Genomic DNA, 19,515 nt, shown 5'->3' with positions numbered 1-19,515 from the left:
TTTTAAGAATAACTGAAATGTACTAACATCAAGAAATGGAACTGTCATCAAACATGACGTGTTAAGCATGGCAAAAGAAGTAACAGTACTTCTTTTCTATTATTGCATAGATAAGGGTTCAACAGATATCTCTGGCGTCTCATTAAATATGTCCTCTATTAGTCGCTATTTACACTCTTCAAGTCTTAAAACACAATTACACAATAAGACAAGGTTCACAATATCACAGCTGGGCTCTCACTTCACTTCAATTCGTTCTCATATCTCACTGACTGCCTGGTGATGCCCCACCCCGTATATACTCGCGAGGGCATGACTGACAACACTCTAGGAGGTTTAAGGAAAATTTAGTTTTCAGAAAGTCTAGAAGGTTCCACAAGATTCTACAAAGGTCCAGAACATTCTAGGAGGTCAGTGAAAAATGAATCCACGTACGGAACACCTGAAACCTGTTACTTCAAACATTGTATCTTCCCTTTTGTTGCTAACAACAAAAACAGCACCCCGAGCCCAGCACTCCCCAAACCCGGCACCTCAGGCGGTCGCCTGGGTTGCCTGCCCCTAAATCCAGCCCTGGGCCATAGTCATGGACTGTATGTGGCCTAAGACCCTTGGCATGGCCAGGGGCTGTAACAAACACAGAACAAAACATAAGAACGGCCATACTGGATCAGACCAAAGGTCTATCTAGCCCAGTATCCTGTCTTCCGACAGTGGCTAATGCCAGGTGCCCCAGAGGGAATGAACAGAACAGGTAATCATCAAGTGATCCATCCCGTCGCCCATTCCCAGCTTCTGGCAAACAGAGGCTAGGGATACCATCACTGTCCATCCTGGCTATTGGCCATTGATGGACCTATCGTCCATGAATATATCTAGTTCCTTTTTGAACCCTGTTATAGTCTTGGCCTTCACGACATCCTCTGGCAAGGAGTTCCACAGGTTGACTGTGCACTGTGTGAAAAAATACTTCCTTTTGTTTGTTTTAAACGGTGATCCCTACCCCAAAACGTTTACAATCTAAGTATAAGATGAGAGATAACAAATGTATCTAGGTAGAAGGGGGAGTACAAAGAAACAATGAAACAGTTGTGGTCAGCACTCCAGCTGCCTAGCCCTGTTTAAAATAGAATGGAGCGAAAATCTAGTTTAGATGGTTGACAGTTGGACTGGGCTAGATTCCCCTGCTCACACGAGTTTTACCCTGGTGCAACACCAGGGGTGTTGCTCCTGATTTACACTGGTGTAAATGGGCTCAGAATTAGGCCTTTACTCTGATTAAACTTCCACTCAGTTCCGGTTCTGTGTTTTTAAAACCCGACATTTTATTGTTACCGAAAAGACGATCTGAATGAAAGAGAGGTTTGTTCAGAGACTGTAAGAACATAAGAACGGCCAGACTGGGTCAGACCAATGGTCCATCTAGCCCAGTATCCTGTCTTCCCACAGTGGCCGGTGCCAGCTGCTTCAGAGGGAATGAACAGAACAGGTAAATGTCTTGCACTGCATTAAAAGCATATGCTTTAAAAACTGCCTTCACATCAGGGCAGAAAAGCGCATCTCTGTCCAGCCTTGGCTTGTCCAAATTCTTGTTTCCCCAGGGATCCAGAGGCTTCGCATACAGAAAGGGGCTTTTTGAGTACGTGTATTGCAGCACAGCTATCACGGCATTTATGAGCTTCGTTAAACCCAGTGACTGATGTCCCACCACACTGTGCAAATGATTGATCATGCTGATTAATTAGCTAAGTAACGGATTGATCGATTAATTAATTAGAGAGATGAGGTGGGTGAGGACCAACTTCTGTTGGTGAGAGAGACAAGCTGCTGAGCTTACACAAAGTTCTTCTTCAGGACTGGGAGAATGAGTTAATTAGCCAAATAACTGCTTTGGATCAGTAAAGAGTCTGATACTAGCTATGATAGACAGAACACTAGACAGGACCATGGGCCTGATCCAGGATGGTAGTCCCTGGGTTAAGCACAATTATTGTTTGCAGTGTTGTTATAGCCATGTTGGCTCCAGGATATTAGGGAGACAAGACGGGTGAGGTTTTATTGGACCAGCTGCTGTTTGTGGAACAAATTTTTGAGCTTAGGGACTACTGTATGTAATCTCAAAAGCTTGTCTCTTTCTCCAACAGAAGTCGGTCGAATAAAAGATATTACCTCACCCACCTTGTGTCTCCTAAGCACAGTCAGTGTGATGTGACTACAGAACCAGGCAGTGCAAAATGTATCCAGTTTCAAATTAGCACTTAAAAAAACAGAGCCATATGGGAGCAATTTTTGGTTGTCACAGAGCTGAGGATAGAGCAAAACTGGAAACCTAATGGTCAAAGACAGTTTGTTATTACAGAGGAAGGACTGTACAGTGATTAAAATCTCCCTGTCTTTGGCCTGATTCCACCATTAAAACCGACTCTTACTTTTATTAGCATTAATTCTTTCCTGGTTTGTTATTGGAGGTTGGCTCATTAATAAACGTCCCCACAGAACATCATAGAATGAAAGCACTTCTAGGATTCGAGAAGAAGGTGTAGTAAACAGCTGAACTGTTGCTATAAATATTTAGATATGTGAACTTTGCAAGCAAGGGAATAAAGGTCAGCCAGGGTTCCCACTAAGCTTTATTAAGCAATTGAACTGGTTTACCTTCTCGAATCAAGAGCAAGACTGGAGACGTGAACACACTGTATGTCAACACAGGATTAATCCGATTAAATCAGATTTTGGAAATACCGTAAACAAATGGACAGGATGATTCAGATCCTGGACAAACATGGATCCACACACACATTTAGACACAAACACGTACCTATCCATCTATATAAGCCTATGTACTCAGTCCCACATATACACACACATATCCTAGCTCTTATCTAGTGCTTTTTGTCTGTCTATCTCCAAGTGCTTTACAAAGAAGTTAATAATGGGTTTAGTTAGGGAAACTGAGGCACGCCAAGGGGAAGTGACTTGCCCAAGATAACGCAGCAGGCCAGTGGTCTAGAACCCAGGAGCCCTGAGTATTGGTCCAGTGCTTTAGCTACTACTCCACACTGCCCTAAAAGCAAAACAACTGGACAAATCCACCTTCTTCAACCGATTCAATGAGCTCTTATTGGTATAACAAGCTAGACAAGTGTTGCCTGCACACAGACCTACAAACATAACTAACTCTCTCTCTCACACACACACACACACACACATACACACACACAAACCTCTCTCTCTCTCTCACACACACACACCCACCCACAAACATATCTCTCAATCTCTCTCTCACGCACACAAACCTCTCTCTCTCTCACACACACACACACACACACCCCTGGACACAGACCCACAAATCTCTCTCTCTCTCACACACACACCTGCACACAGACCCACAAATATCTCTCTCACACACACACACACACCTCTGGACACAGACCCACAAACATATCTCTCTCTCACACACACACACCTGCACACAGACCCACAATGATCCCCCCCGCACACAGACCCGCACAAAGAGCTCTGTCTCTCTCACACACACAGACCCTACATGCACACACTGCCCTAAGCACAGACCCTGCACACAAACCTCCCCCTCACACGCATCCAGCCACACAAAAAGAGACACCCCCCAAAAAAGCCCACACAGAAAACACACGAAAACCGCTTCCCCCTCCCCCCCCCCGGATCCTCAGCCACTTTGGTTCCTTCCACCCTGCCCCATGACCTCATTCCTCCGCCCCCGGGTGGCCGGTACCATTCCCCTGCCCGAGGGAGGGGGCGAACAGGGGCTTTTTGTGCACAGAGAAAAGCCGCCCGCCCCCGCCCCATGGAGAACAATGCGCCCGGCTGCGGGGGGCCTCGGTGGGATCCAGCAGCAGCAGCCGCACTGGGGACGCTCAATCCTCCCCTGCTGCCGGTGAGTTGGTACAGGCCGGCGGCAGGGGGTGGGGGAGGGGAGAGTATATGTAGCGCCCGGGGGGGGGCGGGACGCTCAGTCCAGCAGCAGCGTGTGGAAAGGGACTCGGGGCAGCAGTAGCAGCAGTGATGGCGTCCAACGGTGAGGCGCGGGGGGGCGGTTACAGAGCCCGCTGGGCTGGGGGGGAGAAGTGCTGCAAGGGCCGCGCCCGGACTCCCCCCGGGTGCATTGGGGGGCTCGGGACGGGATCAAACCCCCGGGGGGGGGCGGCCTGAGGGAGCCGTGCGCCCCCCCGGAAATGGGGGTAAATTGCCCCATGGTAACAGCCCCCGGGCAGGGCGAGCCTCATCCCCCCCCCCCCCCGGGGGCGGTGCATCCGCTGCTCATGGATCTGGGCTGCGGAGGGCGAGGGACGCGGGGCGCTCCCGCCATCAGGGCGTGACCCCCGCCCGGGCTGCGGAGTACTGGGGGGCAGGAGGCCCAGTGCATTGTGGGAAAGGGGTGGGGCAGCAGCGGGGCCCCTGCTGTGCTTCTCGTGGTTGCCGTTTTGTAGCTGCCCCGTCCTCTACGCTTTGGGGGTCGGCCCCTTTTTTTAAACTGCGCCACTAAGGCCTTTGGCCGCCATTTTGTGGGGGGGAGGAAACCGCTTCCCCCCCGGCGCGCGTGAGCCAACTGCGCCTGCGCGCCAGAGGAGGGCCGGGGCGCGAGGCGCGCGCGTCGGGCGGCTGGTCAGGGAGCGCGTGGTGGGGGAGAAAAGGAAGGGCGTTGCGCAGAGTAACGTATGCTCGGTGTGGCGAATAGGCGTCTGCGCGCGGCTAGGAAAGCGGAAGGTGCGCATGCGCGGCAGAGACGGGGGGGGTTGGATGCCGCCCTGGGTACGCGTGCGCGAGTTGGCGCATGCGTGCTGTTCCTTTTTTTTTTTTTTTTTTTTTTTTTTTGCCGCAGTCTTCCATCCGGGTACTGTACTTCTCGCTCCGCCCCTCCTGATCGCGTTTGGCGCGCGGCGCGGGCGCATTGGACCCTAACCGCCCAACCAACCGTCGTCCCCCTCGTTCCCCCCCTTTGCTTTTAAAAGGGCCGCCCAGCGCAGTGTGTGACGCACCAAATAGCCCCCCTGGACCCGTAGTGCCCCCACCCACAGGGTTAATGTCCCCTTAGAGCTCCTCTGGGGGGGTAAATACCCCCCTTGCCACCCACAGCTGCCTGGGACTGTAAATACCCCTCCCCCCAGTGGCCATAGGAACAGGGTATGTCCCCCCACTCCCCACTGCTGTGCTACCCACATCAGGGTGAATTGCCCCTGATGATCCATGCCCACTGCCCCGGGGTTGGGTCAGGGCGGGGGGGGCAGTCCTGATGGCTGTAGCAACCCCCTCTCCCCCCTCCATATCTAGTTGCCCCGCAGTGTCCCCTCTCAGGAGCTGGGCATTGGTTTGGGGTCTAATTTGTTCCTTTTCCTCTTTTGTCTCTTGCAGATTACAGCCAGCCGGCCACCCAGAGGTAAATGTCCCCACTTCTTTGTTACTGAAGTGGCGTGGTATAGATTTGTGTTGGTATCTGGTGCGAAGGATGGGAGTGTTAGATACTCCTGCCCAGCTGTCAGTCGGCTCTGCAAAAGGAGGGCAGTGCTGGCTCATCACTGGCACATTGGGAGGATTCATCCTGGGAATCTTTTCCCTTCATCCCACTTCCATTGGTGTCTTAGATCAGTGGGACTATCTAGCCCAGTATCCTGCCCTGGATCAGAGCCGTGGGCCTGCATAGCCCAACTCCTCCCTGCTGCCCTGGATTTAGACCTATGGGCCCATCTAGCCTGGTATTCAGTCTCACTCCCTGTGGCCTGGATGGGATCAGCGCACCTATCTACCCCAGCTCCTGTTTTCCAACAGTGGCCAACATTAGCTGGTTTAGAGAAAAGTCACCCACTACCTCAGAGAGTTAAGCAATAACCTGACCATAAAGGGAGCCGCCTCCTAGAATTTACCCCCTTGATTTGTGAGCTCTTTGGGGTGGAGACTCTACCTAGTACAATATTGCAAAGGTTCATGACTGACTGCTAGTTGGCAGGACTGGAAACTTTTCTATCCCTTGCAGCACTCCTGGGTACTCTTAAACTCTGGATATTTTTATTATCCTTAGGAATGTCCAGCTCGGTCACATGTCTTAGGTTCTAACTTGTCTCATTTTGGGTTTTGAGGATTAATCAGTTAATATTTGAACATGGCAAAAAGCTCTTCTCTACTTATTGCCCTGTAGATCAATTGACAAACCCGATCAGTCCCTGCTGTTCAAATCTATTGATTTGTGGCTGCTTCCAGCATTCATGGCTCCTAACATGCTGTGGTTGCTCCCAAATTGCAACAAATACGGTGCCATGATGTGTCATGGCAATTTCCAGATCGGTCTGCCTAGATGTATGGGGCCTTTGAAAAACTCTCTAAACTGTTGCAGCCTTAACTACGGAGTCGCTGCCTCCTATCCGGAATATCAGAACTGACGGATTTCTCTGATCATTCTCCCTCAGCTATGGGGCCTACCCAGCACCACCGGGACAGGGATATTCTCAGCAAACCAGCCAGCCCTACAGCCAGCAGAGCTACAGCGGTTATGGCCAGTCTGCAGACACCTCAACATATGGACAAAACAGTTACAGTTCTTCCTACGGCCAGAATCAAAACTGTAAGTGCCAGAGTCTCTGGATCCAGGTGCCCTCTGGGGGATTTTATCAATTCAGGCTAAAGTGAAGCAGGTTTTCACTGCCAGCATGTCCCATCACTTTATCAGTGCTAAGCATTATTTCTTCTGTGACATAGAGCCAAGTATTTGCCCTTCAATCTGCTCTCCAGATGGCCAATCCCATCAAAGAACCCATTTGTTAATGCAGCTGTATTGCTGGTTCAGTCCCTACCCCAGCAACTATTATAAACGCAGTATAACCATTCTCTGGTATGTGCCTCGAGGATGTGTATGCTCTTTGGTCCTGGATATCAAGGCTACCGTTACTCTGTTGCCAGCTTTCTGAATAGATCATAGTAGTGCCTTTAACACTTTTCACCCCTGCTGCATAGTACAAAATCTGGCTCGTCCGTATCACCTTCCATCCTACATGGGTGAGACTGTGAGTCTCTGCATCATCTGGTGTATGTATGGGTTAGAAATTGCCTAAAATTTGCTGCACTGCGTGGCTTCCTCCCCTAAGCTGTGAATTGTGCATCTCTTAACCAGCTGCTGTATCACATCCCCAGAGGTATCTGCATTTCAGGGCTGATAGAGGCATTCCCCATATGTAGAGGTTTAGGGTGATAATACTTATTTGTTACCTAGTGCTTTAAATCAGTAAATCTCATGTCATTGTCCCTGTCTTACAAATGGGGAAACCGAGGCACGGGCAGCAAGGAGACTGCCCAAGGGCACCCAGCAGGCTGGTGGCAGAGCTGGGAATAGAACTTGTCTCCTGAGTCGCGGTCCAGTTCTCGACGCACTAAGTAACACTGCCTTCCCAAAGGAGCTGTGGAGGCATGAAGTGATCTGCTGGTGCCTCTCAGTTGTTTCAGTGCAGCTCAGGTATAGAAGGGACCCAGCCTCACCATGTTTTAAGGAGCTCTTCGTTTTGTTTTTTTTTACTAGCTGGCTACAGCACTCAGTCAACACCCCCAGCTTACGGAACAACTGGATACGGCAGCAGCCAGACCTCTCAGACCTCTTATGGGCAACCCTCATCCTATCCTAGCTACTCCCAGCCACCGGCAGCCAGCTCGACAACTGGAAGGTACGGCTAAAGAGTCCTAATCTTCCCATAGATCTCCCTACATGTGTCCCTTCTCTTTCTAGCATCCTGTGTCTGTGGATCTCAAAGCACTTTGCAGACACTTCTACATTTAGCATCACAACACCTACTGTGAAGTTTGAATCTCATTTTACGGATTGTGGGGGAGGGGACTTGCCCAGGGTCACAGTCAGTGGCAGAGCTGTGTGTAGAACCCAGGAGTCCCAGCTCCCCCTCCCAGAGCTGGGGATAGAACCCAAGAATCAGTCTGGTGCTCTGTCCGTTAGACAATGCTACCTCAGTGATCAAGGTATCCTACAAGCCAAATACCTGGTGGATTGACAAGAGACTTGATGTGTATTTAAAGGGCAATGATCTTTTTTTTTTTTTTTTAATCTGTAGTTATGGAAGCAGCTCCCAAAGCACAAGCTATGGCCAGCCCCCAAGTGGAGGCTATGGCCAGCAATCCAGCTATAGCAGCCAACCACAGAGTTCCTATGGACAGCAGCCTTCTTACAACCCTCCACAAAGCTACGGGCAGCAGAGCCAGTACAGCAGCAGTAGCAGCAGCGGAGGAGGCGGCGGGGGCAGCAGTGGATGTGAGTTGATCTTAATTGTACTCCATGTGTCAGGGTTGAAAGCCGGGGAAACTTGGTGTAGGGGGAATCCAAATTTGTGCAACCTGATGGTGAACTGTAGTCACTACTGTTCTCAAAGGAGAATTACACGTATCGTAAAGCTGATACGTTACCCTCTTTTTAAGGTACATTCATGCAGACATCTTAATTTTAACCCCATGAGTTTATTTCCTCTCCTCCCCAGCCTGCAGGCTTGGCTGTTGAGAGACTGTTGCAAGGTTATGCAGCAAGTTGGTGGCAGCTCTGGAAATACAACCCAGGAATATGAACTCCCAATGCTGCTCTAACCCACTAGACCCCACTTCCCTTCCAGAGCTGCGGATAAACCCAGGAGTGCCCCTGCTCTGACCACTAAGATTGTCCTCTTTTTTGTAACTTTGAGCACATGTTCTTCTCTTCTCCAGCCAGCGGCTACGGCCAGGACCAGTCATCCATGAGCGGTAGTGGTGGCAGCGGCGGTGGTGGCTACGGTAGCCAGGATCAGAGCAGCTACGGAGGTGGCCAGCAAGACCGTGGTGGCAGGGGCAGAGGAGGATATGGCCGGGGTGGCTTTGACCGTGGCGGAAGAGGCAGCCGTGGCGGTCGTGGAGGCATGGGGTAGGTGTTGAGACGCTTGTGGTGGGAGAGGGAGTGGGTTTAAATTTTACTGTCTCTAGCACTGTCTGAAACTAACATGTTGGGGAGGGTGTTGCATTATGTAGAAGCTCTTCCTGTATGTATGGGTGGAATGCCATATCCTCATACTGCGTGTGGTAAGGGAGTTGCAATGTTTTATGGGGGGTAGAGATTGAATGGCAATAAAAGCTTTTCTTGTATGTGTGGGGCAGACTCCCACTACTGTCTACCTTAAGAACCAATGTAGGTTCAGATCTACAGTAGACAATTTATGCATGGGGGTAAAATTACCCCACTGGTGGTTACTATCAGAGTTGTGTGTCTGACATCAAACGTGTCTTAACATATCGAATGTACAATGTGAATTCCAAGCGCTTGCTGAACTTTCATGTTACCCTGTCTAGGTATATACTGAAGGTTTATAAATATTGCTATTCAAAGGGCGTATAAATCTCTACATCAAGGGTTTATTTGCAATTTATCTGGTGCTATAATCTGTTCATGAAAGCACCTGGGTCATGTTGGTAAGAAACAAGGGATGTAAGTCTCCTCAGTCAGAGGAGAAGTTGTGTCTTCTTTCCAACCTGGTTGCTTACAACCTGTGTAGCAAACTTGGTTAACTCAGTGGTCAATCCACACACTGGAGATATTCCATGGGTTAAAGGATGTATTTGGGCACCCAATTAGCAGCTTCAGCAGCTGTGATCACATTTATATATGACTTGCTTTTGGTTTATCTCACTATACACACAGAAAAGCAGTGTCTTAAACTGCCCTGGTGTAACAATCCTCCCTCAGCAGAGGGTTGCTCAGTGGTCTATTAAAAAGAAACGATAGGTTGAGAAACAGATGCTAAATAATATTGATTGTGAACTCTGTTGATCGGGAGTTTAAATTGTGTTTTTAGAAAGGTGAGTATTAGATTGGGGGGGAAATCAAAGTATTGTTGATGTTACTTGTTATCTGCTGTTAACACTACATGTTATCTGTTAACAAACTCTGCGTTTTATGTGCTACAGGTATGAAAGTCAATGAACTTTATCAATTCTCCACCTTCCACATGTTAGCTAAGGGTGAGGAAGGGAGAGAGCTTATGTTAGGTCCAGGCTTAGTGGCCAATCAGTTTATTATGCTATGCTAGGGAACTTGGGTTGGCTTTTTTTATATGCTTTCAAAGCAAATATCCTACGTATCTATGTTTAGGTGGTATCAACACCGGGGCGGGGGGAATACACTGTACAAATAAGTTGTAATATACGGTTCATGGATTCGTACCCACGCTAGGACTGCATCGAGGAGTCAGCGTTGTCTCGAGTGTACATCACGACGGCTGAAGTAATAGGAGAAGGTTGGAAGCCAAAGTTGCACTCGTGTTAGATTTGTCCATTCCACTTTTACAAGACAAAAAGGGTGTATTTAAATAAATAAAAAGCCTAAATATGCTGAGGGACAGAACAAGGTTGAAAGGAGCATTCTTTAGGCTTTCAGCAAGAACTGGAAAAAACAAGTGTTGGTCAGGATTTTAAGATCTGGTAGTTTTAGTGAACCTTTTAGACATGGAAAAAGCTTCATTATCTTCTAACTTATCTCCTCAGCGGTGGTGAGCGTGGTGGCTTCAATAAGTTTGGTGGTAAGTCCAAAGAGTTCAAAACTTGAACCAAAAAAAGTATATATATATTTTCCAGAGACTTGTCTTTCATATGCAGAACCTTTATGCGTTAGGAAAAGCCACCATTTATCAGATATAACCTATGGGAGCACCCTCTGCAGCCCTCTATACCAAATGAGTTCTTGAGATACATATGGTGTCACTTAGTATTTCTACGTCCACTGGGCTTCTACTTTGACCAAAGTTCTTGGTGCCAATACATCTTGGTTGAATGTTTTGCAACAAGACACACACACACAAGTGTGCTTTGGAGAAAGAAAACAAAAGTGCTACTTCCTAGAAGTGTCTGGTCTGTGTGTGGTTCCTTTTTAAAAAACAAAACACACAAGAAGCTTTAAGTGCTGGTGATTTTGGGGGTTAAAACATGGTAATGGAATTGCATGCAATCCTGAGGATAACGATGCAAAGAGTTTACGTACCTTTTTATGGTTACTGGTCAAGAAAATGGGGGAAGTCCCCAAAAACTGGAATGAATTTTTGGTCTTGTGTAAACTTCCCTTTGACTACATTACATGGTTTTGTAAGCTTTTACCTTAAGAAAGATGGTTTATATTTAAACTTGTATCTTAAGAAGAAAAAAGGTATTTTTGCACTCAAACATACCAAACAAAATATATCTAAACACTTCCAGGAGAGTTCCCATGGGTTTGCTGAAAAGGGTTTGGCATGAATGATCTCTTGACCAGGTCAATTTAGTTTTAAGAGACCAGTGTTGGGCATATGCTTTTAGGTTCATTAAGATAATTATTGATCTGATCTGGGTGTGATTAAAGGTATAATGGGTGAAATGTCTAAATATAGCAAAAATACTAATATATAAATGGTTTGTATAGGTAAATAATGGTTTAAGTGAAACAAAGCTATATTTATGCAAGGTTAGTTCACTTTAAATGTGTGGCATGGGCTAAAGCCACTATATCGCTGCATAAATCTTAAAGCTGTTAACTGTGTGGTTATATACTGTGATGCTAACCAGGGTGGCAAGTGGTATCATGCTACAACCTGATGTTACTGAAAGATGTGAATGACAAAGGTTTATATAAACATGTGGACAAAGATCTCTTTGGGTAGCAGCTCCTTAAATTGTATACGCAAATGTCTCGATTTAAACAGACCTCGGAAGGTGATACTAAGCAGAATTAAACATGTGTTATGAGGGCTTTTGTAGTTGACCCTCCACGTAGAGTTGGAAAGAGACGTTTTCTGTGTATAGTATGACATCTGAAAAAGGAGTTGTCACTGGTTTTGCAGCACTGTCTTCAAAGTACCTTAAGTTCTCTGACTTCACAGTATTTTTGCCTTTGGCTAAAGTAAAGTAAACGTAGGCTCAACATCAGAGCACATGTACCAACACTGGCCTGCTGTCTTTAATATGTTTAGTATGTGTGGGAGATGAGTCTGTGTTTCCACTGACTAACTAGATCTCTCCTTATTTTCATGTGCAAAAGGGCCCCGGGACCAAGGACCACGCCATGATCCTGGTACGTGACTGTTCCCAAAGAACTGTGGGTTCACAGCGTCAATTATCTCTTGTGTTGTGGGAGTGTTTTGTGTTAACTTAAGGAGATGATCTGAAGTTGATCTAAGACATAAGCATCATACCCATTTCACAAAAAGAAAAGCTAATTTAGAGCAGCTTAAACTGAAAGTTTGCATGAAATTCTTGTGTAGCCTGTGTACCTACTAAGGTGTGGTCTTGTGACGCTGTTACGCAGCCATTGCTGTAGCATCTACAGTGGGGTAATTTTCTCTTGATCCTTGGGTATGAAATTGAGTGACACTCGCTTACTTTGCAGCTTCTGACCAGGATAACTCTGACAACAACACCATTTTCGTCCAGGGACTCGGTGAAAATGTCACCATCGAGTCGGTCGCTGACTACTTCAAGCAAATAGGAATCATTAAGGTACCAGCACAGGGAACTAAATAGTCTGAGTTTGCAAGAGCAGCATGGTGAAATGGCACTCTTGTCATCCTGTACCCCCTGCCCTTAACGTACAATCCAAGCACTCTTACTGTGGAGGGAGTTTGGTCTACTAGCTAAGAATAGGAGAGTCAGGATTCCTGTGTTTCTGGTTCAGGGAAGGGGGAGTATTGTGGGATAGGGTAGATGAGATGGAGTCCAATGCAGGAGTGCTGAGCTCCCCAGTTTTGTCGTCATAGAACTGGGATATACGCTTTTAATGAGCAAGGCTTAGTTTGTTAAAAAGCTTTGAATGATCTGGATGGAAGGTGCTCAGTAAGCAGTATACAGATACTACTGGTACCTTTATGTTTAGACTGTGGTGCAGCGCCAGTGTGGATCTGACTGATACAAAGGTAGTCCCTGCTGTGACCATCTTGCCAATCCTCATGACTAAGGCTATGTTTATGTCATGGAAGTCAGGAATCCGTGGGACTGGAGCTGGCAGCCAACAGGGCCCTGGGAGGGTTCCAGTGAAAAGGCAACAGCCTCCTCATGTCGCTCCCTACAAGGTCCAGCAACAGGCTGAGGGAGCCCTCTTCAGGGTTATAGCGACGGGCGACAGCCTCACACGGAGGGATGGGGATGCCTAGGACCAGCGGGTGGGGGTGTCCTGTTTTCGCTTTGGGAATTGTTTATTGCCTGTGACCTGTCCGTGACTTTTTTACTAAAAATAACCATGACACAATTTTAGCCTTACTTATGACTTATTGTTGATGGTTTTCAGAGATCCTTTATATGCCAATTTCTCAAAGTCCCTAGTCTAAAGCAATAGAATATTTCCTTCCATTTTTCAGTCCACCCAACAAGGGAGGTGGACAGGGTAGCCTTCAGCCATAGGTTAATCTCCAGAAGCTAAACTCATGAGATGTACCCCTTGTTTGTGTTTCAGACAAACAAGAAAACTGGGCAGCCCATGATTAACCTGTACACAGACCGTGAGACCGGGAAGCTAAAGGGGGAAGCCACTGTGTCTTTTGATGATCCCCCATCTGCCAAGGCAGCCATCGATTGGTTTGATGGTAAGTTGCTTCCATCCAGCTGGGCCAAGGAGCTCCTGAAGAAGCAGCATAAATGGTGTAGCTGGGAGCCAGGACTCTTGGGTTCTGTCCCTGGTTCAGGGATGGGAGTGGGATCTACTCTACTGGGTTAGAATGGGAGGAGTTGTTCTAATTTTAGTAGTGATCTGTTCAGTCACTTCCCTTCTGAATCTTAGATTTTTCTCTTTGTGAAATGGGGATGATACTTACGTCTTGCATAATACTTGGCTACTTCAGCACCTGATGCTGCAGTCATTCGAGTCAAGGGCAGGGCTTCAGTTGACATCAGCATGAGTAGGATTCATTCTTCATGCCATGTCTTAAGGCTCGTCTACATTTGGAAATTAATTCAAATTAAAAGTGGGAAGTGAATTTTAAATGCTGTAGCTGTTTCGGAATAGCTCCGTGTGTGGACAACTCTTAGCTGTAGTGCCCTGCTTTGATTCAGAGACCAGGGGGTTTAAGTGCTGCTGGTCAGGAATCCTGCCAGTGTTCTTTCAGTGGAAAACAAGTTGCCTAGAAATGAGGGTTGTTTTTTTCTGTGGGAATATTTCAGTTCTGCTGGAATTTTGTTTTCCATTAGGGAAAAAGCCATTTTTAGTTGGCAGGACATCCATCTGCATCAATATGACAATCTCAATCATGTGAATTGTAGTTCAGGTGCCTCATGAGCTCATTCTTGGGCTAGACTACATCTACCAGAATGCACTGTATCTCAGACTAAAAAACACAGCTGTGGAGTTGTGCATTGGAGATGCATCTCCATCAATTCTAACGCCAGAAGAGGGACCACTGTGATATAGTCTGATATCCTGTGTGACACCAGGCCAGAGAGCTTCCCCCCCAAAATAATTCCTGGAGCATGTAGAAAAACATCCAATCTTGATTTTAAAATGGTCAGTTATGGAAACAGGTTATTTCAATCAGAACTTCCCAATTTTAAAAAAAATGGATCCTAAGTTTTCATCCCAATGTGGGACAAAATCGAATCTCCAAATTTCTATCGCAGGATAGGAATTATTTTTTAAAAATAAATAAAAAAAAATTCAACCAGCTGTGGGTTAAAGTGGGGTGGGAATATTCCTTTTGGACCATCACAACACCAATCATAAAGCTCTGTGTAAGGTGAAATTGACATGTCTGGTTTCTTTCCTCCAATCAGGAAAGGAATTTTCCGGCAATGCCATCAAAGTCTCCTTCGCTACCCGGAGGGCGGACTTCAACCGTGGCGGTGGAAATGGACGAGGTGGCAGAGGCCGTGGAGGTACTTAGAAACGTGTTTGCTCCTGATGGGGATGGGTGCTCCACCCATATCAGGAGAGTGGCCTGTTTTTCAGGATCTGGACACAACCAACCAAGTCTAGAAGCCATTAACAGAGAGTGGGCTAAGGCCCAGCCATAGAGACTTTAAACATTTGATCAGTCAAAGGTCATCACTGTTAAGTGCCCCCCTCCTCCCTATCACATGTGCTTACCTGTGGGTTATAGGTACACAATACACCTATGGGTCAGCCATATTTTTTTTATCCACTCTTCATTTGCGGCATAATCTTATCTGTCAGTGCATGCTGGGAAAATCTGCCTCCGCACGAGTGACCAGATGTAACACAACATATGGGACAGTGCATTGTGGGATCCCTTGCTGCCCAGAGTTGGCTGGCCAGTGGGTAAGCACAGTTAGGGGGTGTGGCTGAGAGTGAAATAAGTCATGATCTGGTTGTAGTAAGTTAAGCAGAGGCTGCTAACAAGAGATCTGACTGCTGAATCCAACTCTCAGGTGCTGTTGTGGTTAAGCTGGGGAGTGGTCTGCACGAAGGATCAGTGCTCTGGGGGTTGTGGATGCAGACAACCATGTCCCTTCCAGAGAGGCTGACCCCTTTGCTACCTCCCTCCTTAATGCAGGGCCCATGGGTCGTGCTGGATTTGGTGGCGGAGGTGGAGGAGGCAGTGGCAACAGTGGCTCCAGCGGAGGTAACCGAGGTGGCTTCCCCAGTGGAGGCGGTGGCCAGCAACGCGCAGGGGACTGGAAGTGCCCTAACCCGTAAGTAGAGGCTCTGGCAAGTGGGGGAACCAAGCGTTAACTCTCTTGGGTTTACCTGATACTAATGCTTCTCCTCAAACATTGCATCTTCCAGAGCCTGTGAGAACATGAATTTCTCGTGGCGTAATGAGTGCAACCAGTGCAAGGCACCAAAGCCGGATGGGCCCGGAGGACCACACATGGGTAACTTACACCATTCTGTTTCTCCTGCCCACCAGTAGGGGGCAGGCCTCGTGGGTGGGTGAGATTGTGTATGCTCCGAACGCTATTGCCTTGGAGTTATTCTTGGCATCAATTTCACTTCCTGTGCTTGTTTTTCCCTCCACAGGAGGAGGAGGATTTGGGGAAGAGCGCCGTGGAGGCAGAGGGGGTTATGACCGTGGCGGTTTCCGAGGAGGCCGAGGCGGCGATCGGGGTGGCTTCCGAGGAGGCCGAGGTGGAGATCGGGGCGGTGGATTTGGACCAGGAAAGATGGATAACAGGTAAAGCAGACTGGCACAGAAAGGGCATGATGCTATATCTCTGTCCTGGGGTTTACTCCTCGTTCTGTAAAGCTGCAAGTGTGACTCAAGGTCTGGAAAAACCTGCCCTCTGGTGACAATCTCCGCCTAGTCAGTAGATCCCAGAGAAGGTTAGGGGGTGGCTTGATCATTCTACAGGCACACAATTCAGTGGGCTGGTAACTGAAGGCAGACAAATTCAGACACGGGGTTATTTTTTGTTTAAATTATGAAAGTAACTAACCATTGGCACAACTTACAAGGGTGGTTGTGATGGATTCTCTGTCACTTGGGTCTTTAAATCAAGCCTGGTGCCTTTCTCGAATGTCTGCTGTAGCTCTGCCACACATCATGGGCTGGATGCCGGCATCGCTGGGTGAGATTCTGGCCTGTGTTGTACTGGATGGTCAAGACTAGAGGATCATAATGGTCCCTTCTTATCATAGATTAATTGGGCAAGTCACTTCCCCTCTTGTAAAATGTGGATAATGCCGCAACATCTAAAACAGTTATTGACTTGTTTCTGTTTATAAGGATCACTCAGCTGCTTGTGGGTGAAGCTTAAAATACTTCCCTTATTCTGTCCCACGCCTGTCCTAACCCTTTGTCTTTCTCTCCACAGGGGTGACCACAGACAAGACCGCCGTGACAGACCCTATTAAGACTGTACAAATTCCCAGACCATGTGACTTATACTTTTTTATTTTGTATGTCAGACTTCGTGCTGCAGACTGTGTAAAGCTCGTTCCATTTGTGTAAAACTTTGTATTGCCCTCTCAATTTTACCCCCTTTTTTTTTTTTTTTTTTTTTCCCCTCCCATATCTGGAAGAATCCCCTACATTAAAAAACCCTCATTGTTTTAGTTGCTGTGTGTAGCTTTTTTTGGGGCCAGGGCTTCAATAAAGGCAACTTCAGTTTATACCGGAAACCTGGGGATGCCCCAATGCTAGCCATGGGTGTTTAATATACGTAAATACATTATGCTATGAACAGTATTAACATGTAATTGAGCAGACGTAAGCGGAGAAAGACACCTTGATCTGTGGTTGAAATGTGAAATTCTTGATTTACACTTGTACATTAACATTTGAGTTCTCATCTTTATTACCTGAAGCACTATTGTCCAGCATAGGAGTGGTCAACTTAGTAGGGACGTTATTATTGTGTGAGCCCTCTTATCAGTGTCTACATAGAAAGTTTGCTTGCTGGGGTTTTTGGGGGGGGCAGGGAATGGATGGAAAACCATGTTTCTGGGTTTTTGTGCTACCCCATGGAAAGTGTGGTAGCTGCAGAATTAGAAAGCGATATTCTATAAAGATCTAATACAAATGAGATGTGTGTATTTATCTTCATGCAAACTACAGGGACATTAATCTACACAAACTTGAATGTGTTTAACACAGGTGTGTAGAAGTGCCACCTCATGCAACAAATTTTGTTCATGCATAATTAGAACTATTAAATTCCAATAGATACGCAAATTATGTGCACACCTATGCAATCCTATTGCAGACTAGAGCTGCACAGGTGAAACTGGTGAAAATTGTTAGTTTGCAAAATTTTATCCCTTGGCCTAAGGTGTACAAGAGGTTTTTTCCCCTTGTTGGGGTGAATTTGGAGTAATAGTCTGCTATGGTGATGAGCTACACAACTAGGTGAACAAAAAGCATCCCTGTTTTTCTAGAATCCGTTCGTAAGCTTAAACCCACATGAGCAAGGATGTTACCAGCAGTTAAAGCTTATCCAGGGGTTGCTCAGACAGCATTGTTGTCCACTTGCACAAAAATGGGCATGGGTAAAAGGTGGACACATCTGTGTCAGGGACTGGTAAACTCCTAAAGTGCTGTTGTAGAAAATTTCAAGGGAGCAAATTGTCCAGGTCCATCTTATTATGGTTGGAGCTGCAGTGTGTATGAATGTAATAAACTTTAACTTTTAAACATGCTGAATAAAAAACAACCACAGGTTATAAATGTGTATCACTGTTCAAATGTTTCTTGATTTCACAGAAGCTTCAGGCTTTGTAAACAAGGCGATAGTTTCTTGTGCTCCGCTATAAGAAACAGCAAAATGGAAGGTGTAGGATGTAGTGAGATGTTGCATGATCTTAAAAATCCAGGTCAGGGGTGTGAAACAACTGCAAAGGGGTGGTATGAAGGAAAAGCCTTACAACAGACTTTAGGGGTGTAGTTTTAAAGGAAGGAGACCATGAAACATGAGGCAAGAGATCTCTCTAAACTTCATGATACTAACCTCCACCTGCGTGGAACCCATAGCTGCTGTTCTCACAAATCAAGAACAGGATGATGGATTGCTTTGGGAGTCTGGTCCTATTGCAAAAGCTTTCCATAGCCTAGTCAGTGCTGCTGGCAGAAATGTGGTACAGGCGTGAAAGCATCACCTTGTTCTCAGTGGAATCCAGTTTGAAAAATATTTACAGGTACAATTGGAGTTGGGTGTGGGTCCCAGGCAGCAAGAGTTCAGGCCCAGCTGCCACAGACTTCCAATCTCTGTCTCCCCACTCACTTTAAACAAAAAAGTGATTGTGAAACAAATTGCTCTGCTTGAAATGCTTTGAGGTAGGGCTGAGCCATGCTAGAGGGAGTGTGAGCCGAGAATACTGCAATGCACCAGTTGTGGCTGTGTTACCTGCCATAAACCACTTGTGATAGAGGATCAACAATGGTCTCTTTCCAGACTCATGCCAAAGGACTGGGAGGCCAGGTTAAAGTTCCTATTGATAGAGGCAGCGCTCAGACCTTCCTCTGAGCTGAGATGGTCAGACTTGGCACTGAATACCTCACCGTTGGGGCGGAGCGCTCTTTCTGCTGTATGGGAGTCCTGGCACTGTGCACCATGGCTGGTGCAGAGAAAGACACGACTGGCCAGGAGGGGACGCTCCCCAACTCTGAAGGTTAGACACGGAGTAGAGCAGAGTGTGACTTATCAGGCCACACTTCTGCCTCATCATTGCAGGCTGGCACACTTGACTGCAGCCCATATGCAGACACTATTGAGTCTGGTCTCAAGTGAGCCATCTGCACTGGAGGGACAGCATGGCACAAGTGCCACAGCAGGGCTGTCCACTCTGGAGATGTTTGCTGCGGCCAGAGAGCTACTGGCGCTTCTTTTGGCACCGTTGCTGGCAGTACAAGAGTCAGTGGTGCCGGTGGACAGGAGGGAAACATGTAGTCCCCAGCTGCCATCCGGTTCTGGCCCCGCGGTACCATCTAGAGGGAAACCATCCTTGCTGGCCCTGGTGCAAGCCTCCCCGCCCCGACACCGAAAGGAACCGCACCGCCATGGTCCCTGGAGGAAAGCTCATCTGATTCTGAGGATGGGTCGTACTTCTCTCGTCTGAGGACT

At 47.2% G+C, this 19,515-nt stretch overlaps 1 protein-coding gene across 1 annotated transcript; it reads left to right on the top strand.

Annotated features, from left to right (window-relative positions):
- The first annotated feature begins 3,982 nt into the window (after positions 1 to 3,982).
- FUS (FUS RNA binding protein) lies at positions 3,983 to 18,126 on the top strand. Its single transcript, XM_065402776.1, has 15 exons — positions 3,983 to 4,057; positions 5,392 to 5,416; positions 6,441 to 6,595; positions 7,544 to 7,685; positions 8,085 to 8,281; positions 8,725 to 8,917; positions 10,531 to 10,565; positions 12,053 to 12,085; positions 12,401 to 12,510; positions 13,460 to 13,589; positions 14,770 to 14,871; positions 15,510 to 15,648; positions 15,743 to 15,831; positions 15,977 to 16,130; positions 16,771 to 18,126. The coding sequence occupies exons 1-15, from the start codon at positions 4,045 to 4,047 to the stop codon at positions 16,808 to 16,810; spliced, it is 1,557 nt and encodes a 518-aa protein (XP_065258848.1). The 5' UTR covers positions 3,983 to 4,044; the 3' UTR covers positions 16,811 to 18,126.
- Positions 18,127 to 19,515: the final 1,389 nt, after the last annotated feature.

Source organism: Emys orbicularis, chromosome 4 (assembly GCF_028017835.1).
Source record: "Emys orbicularis isolate rEmyOrb1 chromosome 4, rEmyOrb1.hap1, whole genome shotgun sequence".
Classification (NCBI taxonomy): domain Eukaryota; kingdom Metazoa; phylum Chordata; order Testudines; family Emydidae; genus Emys; species Emys orbicularis.
Note: the sequence above shows the minus strand (reverse complement) of the source record. Positions and strands in the feature narration are given on the sequence as shown.

Bases quoted from the DNA above. Each gene is read 5' to 3' on its own strand.
- FUS (XM_065402776.1), top strand. The intron at 15,649-15,742 runs GTAAGTAGAGGC...TGCATCTTCCAG, and splicing joins GACTGGAAGTGCCCTAACCC to AGCCTGTGAGAACATGAATT. The intron at 15,832-15,976 runs GTAACTTACACC...TTCCCTCCACAG, and splicing joins GCCCGGAGGACCACACATGG to GAGGAGGAGGATTTGGGGAA.